Source organism: Ovis canadensis, chromosome 18 (assembly GCF_042477335.2).
Source record: "Ovis canadensis isolate MfBH-ARS-UI-01 breed Bighorn chromosome 18, ARS-UI_OviCan_v2, whole genome shotgun sequence".
NCBI lineage: Eukaryota > Metazoa > Chordata > Mammalia > Artiodactyla > Bovidae > Ovis > Ovis canadensis.
Genome location: NC_091262.1, coordinates 83,212,124 through 83,226,968, shown reverse-complemented (window position 1 = coordinate 83,226,968; position 14,845 = coordinate 83,212,124). Strand labels below are relative to the sequence as shown.

Here is a 14,845-nt window from a genome sequence, read left to right as displayed (position 1 = left end):
CCAGCGGCACAAAGACTTACGTTTCCACGCAGTCAAGGCAGATCCAATACAAACCCAATCAGACTCCTAAGAGGGAAACTCAGCAGTCCCCTCGCAAGCTCACAGAAGCCCCCAGTCCTGGGAGGTCCAGGGAAGGGGGTGGCAGGCGCAGCTCGAGGAGGGTTTGCGGGGTCAGGGGGAGGGGGCGAATCAGCAGAGACGCAGACCCCAACCCATAGGACGACAGCAACTGCGCTTTTCCTAAAGAAAGCTCACTGTCCACTTGCTCTCCTTCACAGAGGGGCAGCAAAGCGCGGGGGCGGCCCCGCCTGCCACGCGGCCCGCTCCCCTCCGCCCGCCACAGGCCATTCCAGGGCCTGCCTGCTCCGCCTGCTGGGAACCCCCGCACCCCCCCCCCCCAGGCCGCTCCGGGGCGATGGCGTGGAGACGGGCCAGACACCTGCAGGGCACCCTTCCGCAGGGGCATCCGCTGTCCTGGGGCTGGGCAGGCCTGCGGCTCTGGGAGGAAGGCCGTGGGGGCAGGTGGGGTGGGGGAACATTTCCTCGGTCGCTTCTCTGCCTGCGAAGCCCCTGTCCCTCTGACCCCTGCTGGCTGGCCGCTGGGCCCCCGGAGGATCCTCCACTTGACTGACTTCTCTCTCTCTGTGATTTCGTCCCAGTTTCCACGAGCACCTTCCAGGGGTTACTTCTCCCCGAGTCTCCCAGCCCCACCAACCACAGCAGTGGCCGAGTCTCCCTCATCAGCTGCGCCCGCGTCAGCCCTGTCCCCAGCCGTCGTGACGGGCCTCACAAGGAAGCTGCCCTTCCGTCTTCCCATCCCCCAGGCCGCCGGCCAAGGGCAGGCGTTTCGTGGGGACAGCGGCTCAGGTCTGACCCCGGAGCTTGCCCTTCCCCACCTCCCACGTGCGTGGGGCTGCCAGGCCTCGGCCAATGTCAGGGTAAGAGCCCTCCGGCTGACCGGCCTGCAGCCTCTGCCTGAGCCGCGCTCGCCCAAGCTGCGACCGCCTCTCCAGCCGCGATCGAGCCCCATGCCCCACGGCAGGGAGGCGGGCAGGGCACGGGGCTGAGGACCAGCCAGACCGCGGCAGAGGGCCACGCGCCCTGGCTCCTGCAATCCGCCTTCCCCCGCCCCACCTGCAGAGGCCCCGGGCTGCCACGGGCAGGGATCAAGGGGGAGGGCCGCAGCCAGAGCAAGGGCCCCACGGCTGCTCTTAGAGCCCAGCCGCCGCGGCCCCACTGGCTGAGGAGACGCTGGGGGCAGAGGCCTGGCCCTGAGCTGCGCCCTCAGCCGGTGCTGGACCCACCACACGGGGGTGACGGCCTGACCCCGTCGCAGCAGCAGGCACGGGGGGCCCTCTTGCCCTGTGGCCCCAGCAGGCGGTGAGCAGGGGGCAGGGGAGGTGCCCCAGGGCCCAGGCTCCAACAGCGAGGCCACCGCACGGCACACCCTGGCCAGGCCCCAGCCCCAGCCTGAGGCCATCTGGGAGCACGGGCTCACTGCAGCCAGCCCCGCGCTGGGACTCCGGGGGCCCCGACTTCCCACCCACGCCTGGTCCTGGCGAGCGTGGTCGTGGGGCTGGGGTGCAGCCGCAAGCCAAGTCTGATCCTTGGGGGATAAGTGCCCTGACCGGCCTGGCATGGAGGCCCCACAAGGCAGCCCCTCGCCTGCACGGGCGACATGGAGCTTCTTGGAGGGCTGCTCTGGGGAGGGGGCCACAGCCACCCCCGCAGGAACCTAGCAGGGAGCAGCAGCAGGCCCCAGGGCCGCTGACCGGGCTCCACGGTGGCTGCGGAGGAGGCGTGCTCGGCGGCCCCCCAGAACCCCTACCCATGCAGCCAACCAGGTGGCCTGCAGGAGAGGCGGGGTGGCTCCCAGGGCTCGAAGGGCTCAGGAGCCCCCGCCCAGGACACTGCCAGTGTGGGGCGGGCAGGGAGATGGGCAGGGGCATCCTTCACTCTCACTCCTCGGTCAGGGGTGCCCCCCCCCATCTCGGCAAGGCCAGCAGAGACCCCGAGGAGGGGGCTCCAGCAGGGACGGGCACACGCTACCTTGTTGAGCTCTTCGATCCTCCGGATCAGGTACGGATTGCTGGAGGAGTTCTCGAAGTAGACGTAGTCTGCAAAGGGGGCGGGGGGAGAGCATGTCAGCCGTGCGGAGCCCTCACCTGCCCCAGGGTGCTCGCCATGGGGGCGGGGGAGCTGAGGCAGGGTCGCTGCTCCAGGCGGGCGTCCACAGCCCGCCCCCTGGGACATCGTCGCAGTGCGGGGGGGCACCTGGGTCAGATCGGTGTGGCTCCAGAGACGTCAGCACAGGGAAGGGCTGCCAGACCACACCCCACCCCACCCCACGCACACCAGTCCCGGCCCTGGCAAACCACCACCTTCCCTGGAAAGACGAATGCGCTGGCCGGGGTCCTGGACTCCCGCGGGGGCGGGAGGAGACCGGGCACGCAGGGGAGCGGGGTCCCAGGCCTCAGGTCAGGGCAAACTCCCCTCACAGAAGTTCGTTTCCCCAAAACCCTGGGGTGGGCGCAGGGAGGCCTGCGGTGGGATCGGGGGGCCTGCCCGAGGAGGCCCAGGACAGCCACCAGGCCACCGGCTGCCAGCCCGGCCGTGGGCCCTCGCCTCCCCGCGCGCCCGCAGGGGAGGGCTGCCCCGCTGGACTCTGCTGAGGCTTGCACACGGCCCAGCTGACCCCGGATGGACAGTACCCCAGGGGGTCACAGCAGGGGTCACACTGTCCGCGCTGGCGGGGCGGGGGCTGGCCACGCGGTGGGCGCACTTTATCGCATGCGAGCCTGTTCAGTGAAGCCGTTTTTACAGCAAGGCCTCAGATCAACCATCTAAGTTCTCACTCTAAGAAACCAGATGATAAGCAACTTAAACCTGAAAGAATCGCTCCTACATGTCAGGAACCAGAAACAGCCCACACGCCCCCGGGTGCCGTGTGTCCAGGGCAGCACCCAGCTCCCTGGACCTGGACCAGGGCCGGGGCGGCGGCGGGGGGGCGGGGGGGGGTGGGGGCCGGCAGAGGGGTGGGGGCCACACCCCCAGGGCCCCCGCGCTCCCGAGGGCGGGCTTCAAGGTGGGCACAAACACGGGGCAGGAGAGGGGGGGCCCAGCAGCCTCACCCTGAGCAGCCACGAGGGGGCAGGGGGCTGCAGGGACACCCGTGAAGGACCTGACTTGAGAAGCAACAGCCTAGCAGAGACACAAAGAAAAAAGAACCCCCCAAAACCCCTCCAAATACAGAGGGAAGGCCAACCACAGGTCCACTCACACTCCCCCCGCAGCGCTGGAGGAGAGGTCTGCGGCTCAGGAGGCCCCAACACCCCCGCTGGCACCCCAGGGACCACAGCATGGAGCCCCCCACCCCAGGGCGCAACCTCTGCAACGCCAGGCCGGCAGCCTGGATGGGGCCATACCCCCGGCCCGGGGGTCACAGCGGCGGAATGAGAACGAAAAGCCACCTAGCCGCCTCAGCCAACGACACCTGAACAGCTCCTGGTTAAAACTCAGACGCAAACCAGGAGTCCAAGGAACACCCTCGCCCGCTGGCAGGCTTCTCCAAAGTCCACAGCGACGCCGCCTTTACTGGTGGACCCGGGACTGGGCGCCCGCCACCCCCTGCTGCTCACCCACCGGACCTAGCCGGCTCCACAAGCAGTGAGAGTAAATACTCGAGGCGTACAGGTTGGAAAGGAAGAGGCAGACACTCTCCGTGCAGACGACGTGGCTGTCCGCAGAGAAACTCCCGGTCGACCAAACAGCTGCCAGCACTGTGAGGCTGGGGCCGCCCCGGCCCCTCAGTGGGCTGGAAGGACCTCAGCTGCTCGCGGCCAGGGCGGCCTGCTCCATAAACCTGCTTTCTCTTGTTAGAAGAAAGCAGCTCACGAGGGAGGGTTTAGCAAGCTCACAGGATACAAAAGTCTATCAGAAGCACCATCTACAGGACGCCCCTGGTGGTCCAGGGGTTAAGAATCTGCCGGCCAACACAGGGGACGCAGGGTCCACCCTCGGTCTGGGAGGCCGGCATGTGTCACGGGGCAGCTAGGCCCACGCGCCGCAGGAGAAGGCGCGCCACGAGACCGTGCAGCGTGCGGAGGAGCCCTGGTTCCCACGGCCAGAGAGGGCCCGCCGGCAGCAGCCACAATCCCGCAGAGCCAGGAGCCAGCACACTGATAGGGAAAAGAAATTAGCACCACTGAGTACTCAGGGCTGCGGTATCGACTTAACCGCCTACGAACTTCTGAAGGTCGGAAGTCCTGCGCAGAGATCTGCACGCTGAGAACTGCAAGACACTAGTGAGGAAAACCAACAAAGTCTGAACAAGCAGTAACGTACGAGGCATCGTCAGAACACAGACCGTGAACCTTTTCCGGTAAAGGGCCCGACAGTAAGGACTGCAGGCCTCGCAGGACAGGAAGCGAGACCAAAGAGACCCCTCTAGCTTGTTTATTTACAGGATACATTTCCACAAACGTTTTGCCAATGAAATCTAAAGTAAACAACTGAATACGCTTTTTCTGATAAAACACTGGTCTAAGAAATTCTGTTGGTGGGAGAAACAATTCATTTAAGCAGGGCTCAGAGTTCACGTGCTTCATCACGAAAGCCCGGGGCCCTGTCCCTGATGACACCAACCGGTGCCGCGGTCTCCGCATCCCTCCACACAGGAAGCACCTGAACACCAGAATCCATCGGCCAGTGCAAAAGCTGAATCGAGAACGCTCGTGTCGAACTTGCCGAGCTTCCTCTCTGCCCCTTTCAGCGTCTGTGCAGTGAAGGGTCAGCCCAGCAGGCCCCAGGCCAGCCCTGGCTACACGGCCGGCTGGGAGGAACACCCTGGACGCCGAAGTGCGGTCACAGTGTCTGTAGCCCCGGAGAGACGGGCAGGAAGCGTGGCCTTTCTCCTCTGCTGCTCGTGGTCTGCATCCTGCTGCCTCAAGGATCCTAAGCTGAAGCTCGAGTACAGCTCCGCCGAGTCCGCAGAGTCCTGCCGGCGAAGGAGCAAACCCAAAGCACCTCAGAGGCAGGCGGTGGAGCGGCTTCTGAAACCCGGACACCTCGACCGCCCGCACTGCAGCCTGAGCTCAGAAAACATGCCCGCTGCAAACGTGGATCCGAACGGAGGCCCCATTTCGCCTTTCAACAGGAGGAACCTGCGCAGAGCAGTCGGTGATTCAGGATCAGTCACCGCCAAACCAAACGCGTAAACTTGCAGAAAGTGCCGTTTTACGTCCTTTTCAGATGAATTCACAGAGAACTCTCATTAAAGCTGCACCAAAGCTGATGTCCAGAGACAGTCTGCGTTTGAACCGGTTGAGAGCCGCTCCTCCCGTTCTGGGCAGGGCGAGTCAAGATGCGCAGCCTCCACTTCTGATACGACTCGCAGAGCTCACGACAGCAGAGCCCGCAGGCGGACGCGGCTCGCGGCAGACACACAGGCGGGTGAGGAGGGAGACCCTGCATTCTGCACACAGTGCCTGCCGAGCAGCCGCCCGGTGTGCTCGCGCACTCTGCCCAGCGTCCGGCTGCGGCCCGCCCTGCTGACCCGTCACCTGTGACAGGTCTGCCCCCGCCAGGGTTCTCTGGGAAAGCAGAGCCAACGGCAGGAAGAGGCACGTGTATGTGTGTGGCACGCGGGTGTGTGCACACTCACACGCAGCGGTTTGTTCCACCAGCCGGCTCATGTGGACACAGAGGCCGAGAGGTCAGACGATGTGCCGTCTGCGAGCCGGGGCCAGGGCGGCTGGTGGTGAGGGTCAGCCCGCGTTTGACGGCCTGAGACCTGGGAGCCCCTGAGCCGCCCCAGGGCAAGAGGGGACGGACACACGGGTGAGAGCAGGAGCCGGCCGCTCCCCGCGGCGCCAGGCGGGCTCAGATCCAGCGCACACCTGTCCCGAAGCACCCTGGCGGACACCCTGGGATGACAACCCCCAGCCGCCCTGAGCCCAACCAGGTGGACACAGCGTCCCAGCAGAGCCCGCTTCCACTGCCACCAGGCTGGTGTTTTCCCAACTTCTCTGAGCATCTTGGCTGTGCCTGCAGGCAGACTCTTCACAGAGCCAGGCTCCTGACCCCAGGGCTCCGGGCCCTCAGCCTGGGAAGCTGACCACCAGCACGACGCAGGGACGTCATGGCCAAGGACCGGCTTTTCTTGCCCAGCCAAAGATCCGTGGAGGCCCCATCACATTGTCTTCACGGACTTGGTGAGGAGGGTCAGCTGTGACGGGCCCTCCCTGAGCTCGAAGGTCCATGGCTGTCCCGGCACACGCACGCTGTCCCCACACACACGATGTCTGTGCACACACACACGCTGTCCGCTGCACACAGTCCCCGCACACACACGCTAGACTCGCGCACACACACGCTGTCCCCGCACACACACACGCTGTCCCCGCACACACACACGCTGTCCCCGCGCACACACACGCTGTCCCCGCGCACACACACGCTGTCCCCGCGCACACACACGCTGTCCCCGCGCACACACACGCTGTCCCCGCGCACACACACGCTGTCCCCGCGCACACACACGCTGTCCCCGCACACACACACGCTGTCCCCGCACACACACCCCGCAAGCACCCTCCTGAGCCCAGTGCTCCACTCTCTGGGACACTGACCTTACGACATGGGCGTGGGACTCAGGGCGGGCGGACATGTGGGCAGGCGACCTCGCCATCCGCCGCTTGACTTCGTCAAGGCCCCACAGCAGCCCGAGGGCACAGGCACACACGCCCACAGGGCTCGTTCTGACGTGACTTCACTTAGAGGCACTGAGACTGGAATTTTACGGAATTTTCACTCGTCCTAAAGTTTTCTTCTCATTTTTTTTCCCTCAACCATTTAAAAATGTAGGAGCCATTCTTAGCTCGTGAGTCACAGGAGCAGTCAGCGGGCCACAGCCTGCCAGGCCCTGCAGGAGGGACTAGCCCTGGAAAAGATGCCAACCTTCCCCCAAGCTGGTATCAGCCACAGTTTCCCCATAATCCCAACCGAACTCCACAGTGATTTCTGCAGAGACGTCAGTAAGACAACTCAACACTTGACATGGGGCATCCGAAACAGCAGGACAGATGAAGCAATCTGGAAACGGCATGAAGCCAGGGCCTTCCTGGCCGCCCACTGGTTAGCACTCAGCGCTGTCACTGCCCAGGGCTTGACCCCTGTTGGAGAAACTAAGACCTCGCGAGCCTCAAGTGCAGCTGAAAGAGAAAGGACGAATCAGAGGCGTCCCACCTGACCCAGACTTGCTGTGAAGTCACAGTGACCCACACGGTGCGGGGAGGCAAACAGCTGTGACCAGACCCCCCCAGATGGGGGGTCCGAACGGTAAGAGGTGGAGACGGGCCACAGGGCACTCACACCCACAAGGAAGAGGCCGAGGACCTTTGCCTCCACCGCACATGCCAGTAGGTCAGGATGGCCCACACACTTACAGGCAAAGCCCGGAGCCATAAACACTCCAGAGAACACAGGGCAAGACCTCCGTGCCCTTGGGGTTGGCGGATTTTATGTACAAAACATGTAAATTGTAAAGGAAAAAATTTGCAAAACATGGATCTGATAAAGGACTAAAGCATACAACGTAAAACAAAGCGCCACAACTCGCTGGCGAGCTCCTTCCCGACCTCAGGAGCCAGGCAGAGGGCGCGCGCAGACACGGCCAGACGCTAGGAGGCCAACCAGCAGGCGGAAAGGTGCCCCGCGCCTCGATCCGGGGAGACTGGAGGCGCCCTGCCCGCCTGTCAGACCCTCGACAGAGACACTGGCCCGAGAGCCAGCCGGCCAGGGTGCGGAGGGCCCGGGGCACTGGGGGTGTCCCGCCCCACCAGGCCCTCCCAGCCCAGGACTCTCACCACGACAGGTGACACGGCAGGGTGGAGCGTGCAGCCACCAGAGGCTGAAGACGACCCTGCAGCGACGCGAACGCGCCCTTCAAATGTCACGCTGAAACCCCAAACCGGCAGCCCGCTATCTGGAGTCAGGACCTCTGGGAGAGGCTGAAGGTGAGCCCCAGAAGGGGGCGTCTGCACCCTTACAGGAGACCCCAGAGCTCCCTGCCAGGAAGTGGGCTCTCCCGAGACGTCAGGTCTGCAGGGGGCAGCCTGGACCGCGTCTGGGGACCTGCAGCCTCCACAACTGCGAGCAGCCGCCTCTGCTGCTGACCAGCCCTCAGGCTGGGGCCTCCAGACCCAACGTCCCACAGCTGCTGAGTCCACCACGACACGTCCGTCCGACAGAACCGACTCAGCAGGCAGAGGAAGGTGCTCTCCACACTTGGGCAAGCCCTGGACGTGCTGCGTGACACCCTTTAGGGGGTGTCAGGAGCGACAGGGTCCCCTCGGTGCTGCGGAGCCGGGCTGGGCACGGGGGGCTGACCACAAGGCGAGAGGGAAACCGGTGGGTCGTGCCAGCCGTCTGAGCTGGGGCCCTCCTCAGCCTGTTGAGACCACACACCTGGAAGCACGTGTGGCAGCCGCTGTGCACACCTGTCCAAGTCAAAGAGCTGAACCACAAAGGGCGTGTGAGCGAGCACTTCGGCAGACCTAGCTTCCGATGTTAAAGATCCCTTAGCCACAGTAATCGCATTTCTGAAATCATCTCTAACGCTGGATTCTCCTGAGCTGACCCACTGGCCCAGGGCGAGGTCAGGGTCAGGGTCAGGGCCAAGGCCAGAGTCAGGCTCCTGCAGCCTCAGGCCAGGCTTTCTTTCGGGATCAACACAGCACCTGCTCTCCGCGCTCGGCTCGAAGACTGACAGCCACACCCTGGCTCGTATCACACCACCTGCTCACGGCTGCAGCCTGCCGGCACGGAGGGACCCTGGACGCGCCTCAGGGCATCGCCGGGCCCACTCAGACACCGGAACCTCCAACTAAAAGCACTGCACCTCCAACGGCACGGTCCTAAGGCCGGGGGAATGCTCCCTCGCGGCCCCACTGGTCAGCATCACCCTGAGGGACCCGCAGGCTCACAAAGGCGAGCAGCCAGGAGCGACGAGGCAGGGCGGGACGGAGGGAGGCCCCCAGGGACGCGGCGCGGCCTCTGAAGGGCCGGGTCACCGGCACCTCAGGGACGGGCTCCCGCCAGCCCCGGACCCGCAGACCCCGCGGGGGGCGCAGGGGCTCAGCCCGGGAGCTGGGAGCCTGCGGGAGCCCGGCCCCAGGCCCCGGCCAGCCTCCACATTCACCTGCCGAGCCTCACGGGCCCGGGGCCTGGCAGGCACACCCCCTCGGGTGTGGCCGCGCCATCTCTCCAGCCAGACCCCCGTGCACACACCCCCTGGACGGAGGCCAGGCCCTGCCCGGAGCCGAAGTGGCCGACGACCAAGGCGCCGGCCTCCATCCAGGGGTTCAGAGGATGGAGGTGACGGGGGGTCGGGCTGGGCACCAGGCCTCAGCTCAGACGCCCTGCGCTCTCTCTGGACGAAGGGGCAGAACTGTCCCCACCTGGACCCCAGAAAAGGCCCCGCGGAGCCCACGCTGACCCACACCCGGACCCGCAGGCCTAAGCTCACAGGGTGCCCACTGGAGCATGCCCCCCCGCGTGGCCCTGTGCTGACCCTGGTCCCCTCACACGGGATGCGGCCGCCTCTCAGGGGTGACCGCCCCCTCCTCAAGGGTAGCCCCTCTGCTCGACGTCCACAGGCAGAGCCCCAGGGGCCCGGGGGCCCGCCTGGACACACACCCTGCAGAGGGCGGGAGGCAGTGGGCCTGCCCCCCGGGTGCCAGGCATGGACCCCCTGGGCTTGCTGTGCCCGCACCCCTCACCCCCACATCCGGCGGTCACTGTCACGTGGGTCAGCTGGAGGGACCCGGGCCTGCGAGGGGCCAGCTGGGGGCAGGGCCAGAGGAGGGGGCCTCAAGGCACTGGGAGCTGACCCTGCAGTTGGAAGCAGGGGAGGACAGACCTGCTGCTCGGAAAGGTCGTCCCCTCAGGCTGCCGGGATGGCGGCCGAAGGGCTGCAAGGCCTGGGAGGGCAGAAGCACGGCCGCCAGGCCCCCCCAGGGCCCCAACCCTGACGCCACCCCGAGCCCCCGACAGGACAGCGCCAGCGGCCGCCTCCGTCCACGCAGGGCCCCTGGAGACCCAGGGAAGCGGGCCTGCTGCCATCAGACTCCAGCCCACCTGCTCCCCGAGGACAGACGGGCAGGAGTGCTGGGGGAGCAGAGGCGCGAAGCAGAGGACAGCACAGAACGCCAGACTCGAGAGAAGGCAGGCTGCGGAGTCATGGGCGGGGCCTGGACCAGGGCCCCAGGGCAGCCCCCCAAATCCATAGTGACCCCAACTTCAGCCCCAGAAGGGGATCCTGCGCCAACCTCGGCCAACCCCCCCTCAGCCCTGGCGAGTCCGGCACCGATGCCCACCCATCCAGGTGCCCAGCAAAGCCACCACCAACTGGAGGGCGTCCACCGCCCAGCCCAGCCCCAACCCAGGACCTGCCCCAGACCTCCCTGAGCCACAGCTCCTCGCGAATTAACCCCAGGCGGCAACGGCCGCAGTTTCCTCTCAGAGGAGTGTGAAGGCCGCAGAAGAGCCCCAACAGGGGGGCAGGCTGCAGGTTAAGCGTGCACACATACACAGTGGCCCACCCGCTTCCCGCCCAGAGCCCAAGGCGGCCGCTCCCCTCACCACGGTCCCCAGCGTGTCCCTGCCGCCCCTGAAGCGTGCGCAGCTTTCCCGCCTGGCAACGTCTTACCTCGTAAAAAGGTAAGCAAACAAGCGCAGAAGCGTCTCCGACAGAGAGCAGAAGACGGACGGGAATGAGCAGAGGCAGCGGGAGCACCGCCACGCGGCCCGGCGCGCGGGGGCCCTGTCACCTTCTGCAAGCGAGCACAACGAGGCCAAAGGAGAGCAGACAGGAGCCAGCCCCAGGCGCCCACTGCCCGGTGACCGAGGCGCCCGCGGCTCCGGGCTGCGGGGCTTCCGTCTGTCCTGGAGCCTGATGGATCAGCTCTGCCTTCACGAAGGGGCAGAAAGAGAGGAACCCGCCGCCCTCCTGCAGAGCACAGACCCCCCCGCCCCCCGCAGCGGGGCGCGGACCCTGACCCCGCCACCGGCATCCAGGCCTCGCCCGCCACGTGCCGCCCAAGAGGCCTTCTGTCCAGGCCCGGCCACTTCCTGGGGAAGAACCAGGCCTGGTCCCTCCCAGGCTGACCCACTCCGCCCAGCCGGTCAGTTGGCACGAAGCGGCGGCCATGCCTTCGCCCCGCCCAGACACCCTGGCAGGGCCTCGGGACAGCCTGCCAGGCAGGACGCAGGGCGCCCGGGAGAGGCTGGGTGCCGCGGACCACTTTCTTGTGTCCCTCCCATGCGGCATTGGGGACACACAGATGCTAAGACACGTTGCATCTGAAATGCAACCCTAACAGGCATCCTGTACTTTTTCGTGCTGGATCCAGTGACTGGTGGAGGGTCCTGCGTGCGGACAGCTTCCCCGGGTTCTGTCCCTGTGGTGCACCGAGGCCAGGCAGCCTGCCCAGTGGGCCCCAGCCCCAGGGAGAGGCGCGAATCTGCCCGTCTGGGTCCTGAGAGGCCCTGACGGCGACCCCAACCCCAAGCCAGCAGCTCCTCGGGACAGGACGCCGACCTGCCGACACCCTGCCCACAGGCCCTGTGGACCCAGGGGACAGCGCCTTGGGATCCCGTCCAGAGGTGGGGGACGGAACAGCAGGGACCAACCTGGAGTCCAAGGGGAAGCGGCCCTCCATTCGGGCCCCGGGAGCGCCTCCGGGACCCGCGGGGGACACAGGTGTCTGAGGCACAGCAAGGCCTGAGTGCGGCCAGGCCCTGGTCGATTGCACAGCCAGGAGGCCTGGAGCCCACACGTCAAAGCAGGGACGAGAGTACAGGCTGCGGTGCCCACGGCCTGGGAGGGGCAGAGACAGCACACAGTGGGGGTCCCGCCCTGAGCGGCAGGCGGCCAAGGTGTAGTGGGGGCCAGCGAAGGGCCCCCAGCACCCCCCTGCCTCCCCCCTCCAGTCTCCACCCAGGAGCTGGGCGCCTCCTCTCATTCATTTATTCAGCACCCCAACGCGGCCCTAGGGCGGAAGCCTGGCGGGGGGGGGCTTCTGGCCAGGTAAACCTCAGGGGCACCAGGCAAGCCAGAAAGGTGGGCCAACCGGAGGGGTCTCACGCCGGGAAAGAGGGGGCCTGCATGCAGAAATGTGGTCCGAGAGGACACTGTGCGGGAGGAGAGCTGCCGGGGTGGCCAGGGGACCTGGGCGGGGGAGGCTGGGGGCTGCCAGCACAGAGGGGGCGAGTGGGTCCCAGGGACCTCCTACCGCCCTCCAGGTGACCGGCTCCTGCTCGGATGGGCCAGGGTGGGAACTGAACAGGCCCCTCCCTGAAGGGCCGCTGCAGCCGAGCCCGACCCCCACGTGTCCACCAAGGGCCTGTGCTACAGGGGGCACAGGCCCCCATTCCCGCGACCACCCGTGAGCCAGAGCGGGCAGGGGAGGGCCTGACGGGCCGGCAGGTGTCCTGCTTGCCCACTGCCCAGGTGGGGGTGTGCGCCCAAGGTCACGAGGCTGGCCTGGCCCTCGGGGTCAGCCGGCCAGCAACAGGGCAGACGGCGCACAGAAGTGGCTCGGACAGCGAGGCCACGGCTGCTCTCAGGCCTGACACGCTCCACCAAAGCTGGGCACGCGGGCCTCTCAGGATCTGAGAGACAGCCAGCGGGCACCTCGCCTCCCTGTGAATTCACGGACCAGCTGGGAACCCCACGGGAAACCAGCAGTGCCGTCTCCCGGAGCCCCCTCCCCACAAAGTGGGGCAAGACCCAATGCCAGGGGCTTCCCGGGGCCCAACGAGGGGAGGAACAGCCCAGGAGGGGAGCCTACAGGGCCTCGGCCCGCTCAGCATCCCAAGCAGGGACCACCTGGCTCATCGACACCCCTGCAAAGCACCTCCCTGCCGCCCTGGGGAAATAGGAGGCAGCAAAAAAGTTTGGGGTGTGTTGAAAGCACGCTCGGGTGACCACAGGCTGCTAAGGCTCTGGAGAGGAAATCCCCCAGAACACAGCCCCTAAGCATACTCCAGGCCCAAGCCCTCAGCGGTCCTGGGCTCCAGGGGGGGACATGGCCCGCACCCCAGATCTGAGCCCCTCCCCCCCCCCCCCCCCGGGCACACCGTGGGCCCTCCTCATCCCTGGGCCCCGGAGCCCCCCACCCCCGGAGGGCAGCCGGGCCTCCTGCACCACGTGCTCCGCTCCGCTGGGGGCGCGGGGCTCAGGCCAGGCCCCCGCACAGAAGGGTGCTGGCATCCCCCACAGCTCCTCACAGACCACAGGCCGCCCCCAACAGGTGGGCACAGCCCCCCCTCACCTCCCCAGCTCGGCCCCTGTCCCCGCCGGCTCCAGCGGGGCGGCCCCAGGGGCCCTTTCGGGCCGCAGTGAGCGTGGCCGGGCCGGGGTGGGGGTGGAGGGCAGGCCGCTCAGAAACGATGGAGGGGGGAGGAGACGGGGTGCGGTGCAGACGAGGGGTGCGGGCGGCCGGGGGGAGGGGGGATGCCCCGGCAGGCCGGCCTGCAGTGGGGGAGGGGCGGGGCGGGGGAGGGGACCGGACTGGGGGGCGGGGGCGGGGGAGGGAAACGGGGAGGGAAACGGGGAGGGGGCGGGCGGGGGCCGCGGCGCGGGGTGCAGAGCGGCCGGGGGATGGCGAGGCCCGGGGCGGCGGTTTCGGACCGAGGCCGGCCGGGGGGGGGGGGGGGGGGCAGAGACGGTGGGGCCGGGCCGGGGGCCGGGAGTCCGGGGGGCCCGGGGCGGGGGTCCGGGGCCCGGGGCGGGGGTCCGGGCGGGGGCCCGGCGGAGGCCCGGCCGCGGCGCATAAAGGCGGCGGCGGCGGCGGCGGACAGGCGGCGGCCTTACCTCCGACCCTGTACATGTTGGCGGCCATGTCCGGCGGCGGCGGCGGGGGCCGCGGGCTGGGCCGGGCGGGCGCGGGGCTCGGCGCGGGCGGCCGGGAGGACGCGGCGCGGCGCGGGCGCGGGCGCGGGGGCGGGCGGTTTAAAGGGGCCGCGCTGCTCCGCCGCCGCCGCCGCCGCCGAGGCCGCCGAGGCCGCGCAGGGACCGAGGCCGCGGGCGGGCGGGAGAGGAAGAGGAGGGGCCGCGCGAGGGAGGGGCCTGGGCGCCGCCGCGCCCCCCGCGGGGCCGCTTCCCGGGCGCCCCGCCCCGCGCCGCGCGCCCCCGGCGCCGCCGCCCGCGCGCCCCGCGCCCCCGCTGCCCGCGCCCGGCCTCCGCCGCCCGCGAGCGCCCGCCGCCCGCGCCCGGCCCCGGGGTCTTTGTCCCTGCCCCCGGCCCTGCCCCGCGGCCCCGCCCGGACGGCGGCGGGTCCCCATCCCACCTCCGCGCGGGCACCTCCGCACTGGGCTGCGGCCCGAGAGACCGGCCAAGGGGCCGGGTGGCCGTGCCCAGGGTACCCTCTGGGAGGCCCCGCCCGGGAGCGGGGCGGGGGGGGGGGCCCCGACGCGGATGGTGGGGGCGGGGGGCGGTGTTGGGGGCCTGGCGGGGGTACGGCGGGGCGGCTGGCGGTCCGTGCGAGGACAGCGAGGTGGAAGGGCCGTGGGTGAGGCACCGGCCTGCCCTCCGCAGGCCCGGCAGGACCTGCCACGCTGTGTGGGCTTAAGTCTGAGGATGGCGGTGGCCCGGGCACTGCCCGCAGGAGAAAGCGGAGGGTGGAGGGGGCGGCCCGGCTGGCCAGTAGCGGGCCCAGTGGGGCTTTTGGACCAGCCCGCTGCTCGGGGGCCAGAGGAGGGAGGTGAGGGCCCCAGGGTGACTGCCTCATCTGCCTGGGGACATCCCTGTGGGACGCGAGGGGACAGAGCCCAGGACAGGCCC

General features: G+C 68.2%; 1 protein-coding gene across 4 annotated transcripts in view; it reads right to left on the bottom strand.

Moving 5' to 3' along the window:
• MTA1 (metastasis associated 1) overlaps nucleotides 1-14,109 on the bottom strand; it is a 32,420-nt gene extending 18,311 nt beyond the window's left edge. The window contains exons 1-2 of one of the 4 annotated variants that reach the window (XR_011250187.1): nucleotides 13,877-14,092; nucleotides 2,050-2,117 (exon numbers count right to left, since the gene is read on the bottom strand). Coding sequence is in view for 2 of the 4 variants with exons in the window: in XM_069558897.1 (XP_069414998.1) it covers nucleotides 2,050-2,117; nucleotides 13,877-13,904 (96 nt within the window). In the remaining 2 variants the exon portion in view is untranslated. Of the gene's footprint in view, nucleotides 1-2,049; nucleotides 2,118-13,876 lie in introns of all 4 variants that reach the window. The other 3 variants (XR_011250188.1, XM_069558897.1, XM_069558896.1) reach the window with 3 other exon arrangements.
• Between the last annotated feature and the right edge of the window lie 736 nt (nucleotides 14,110-14,845).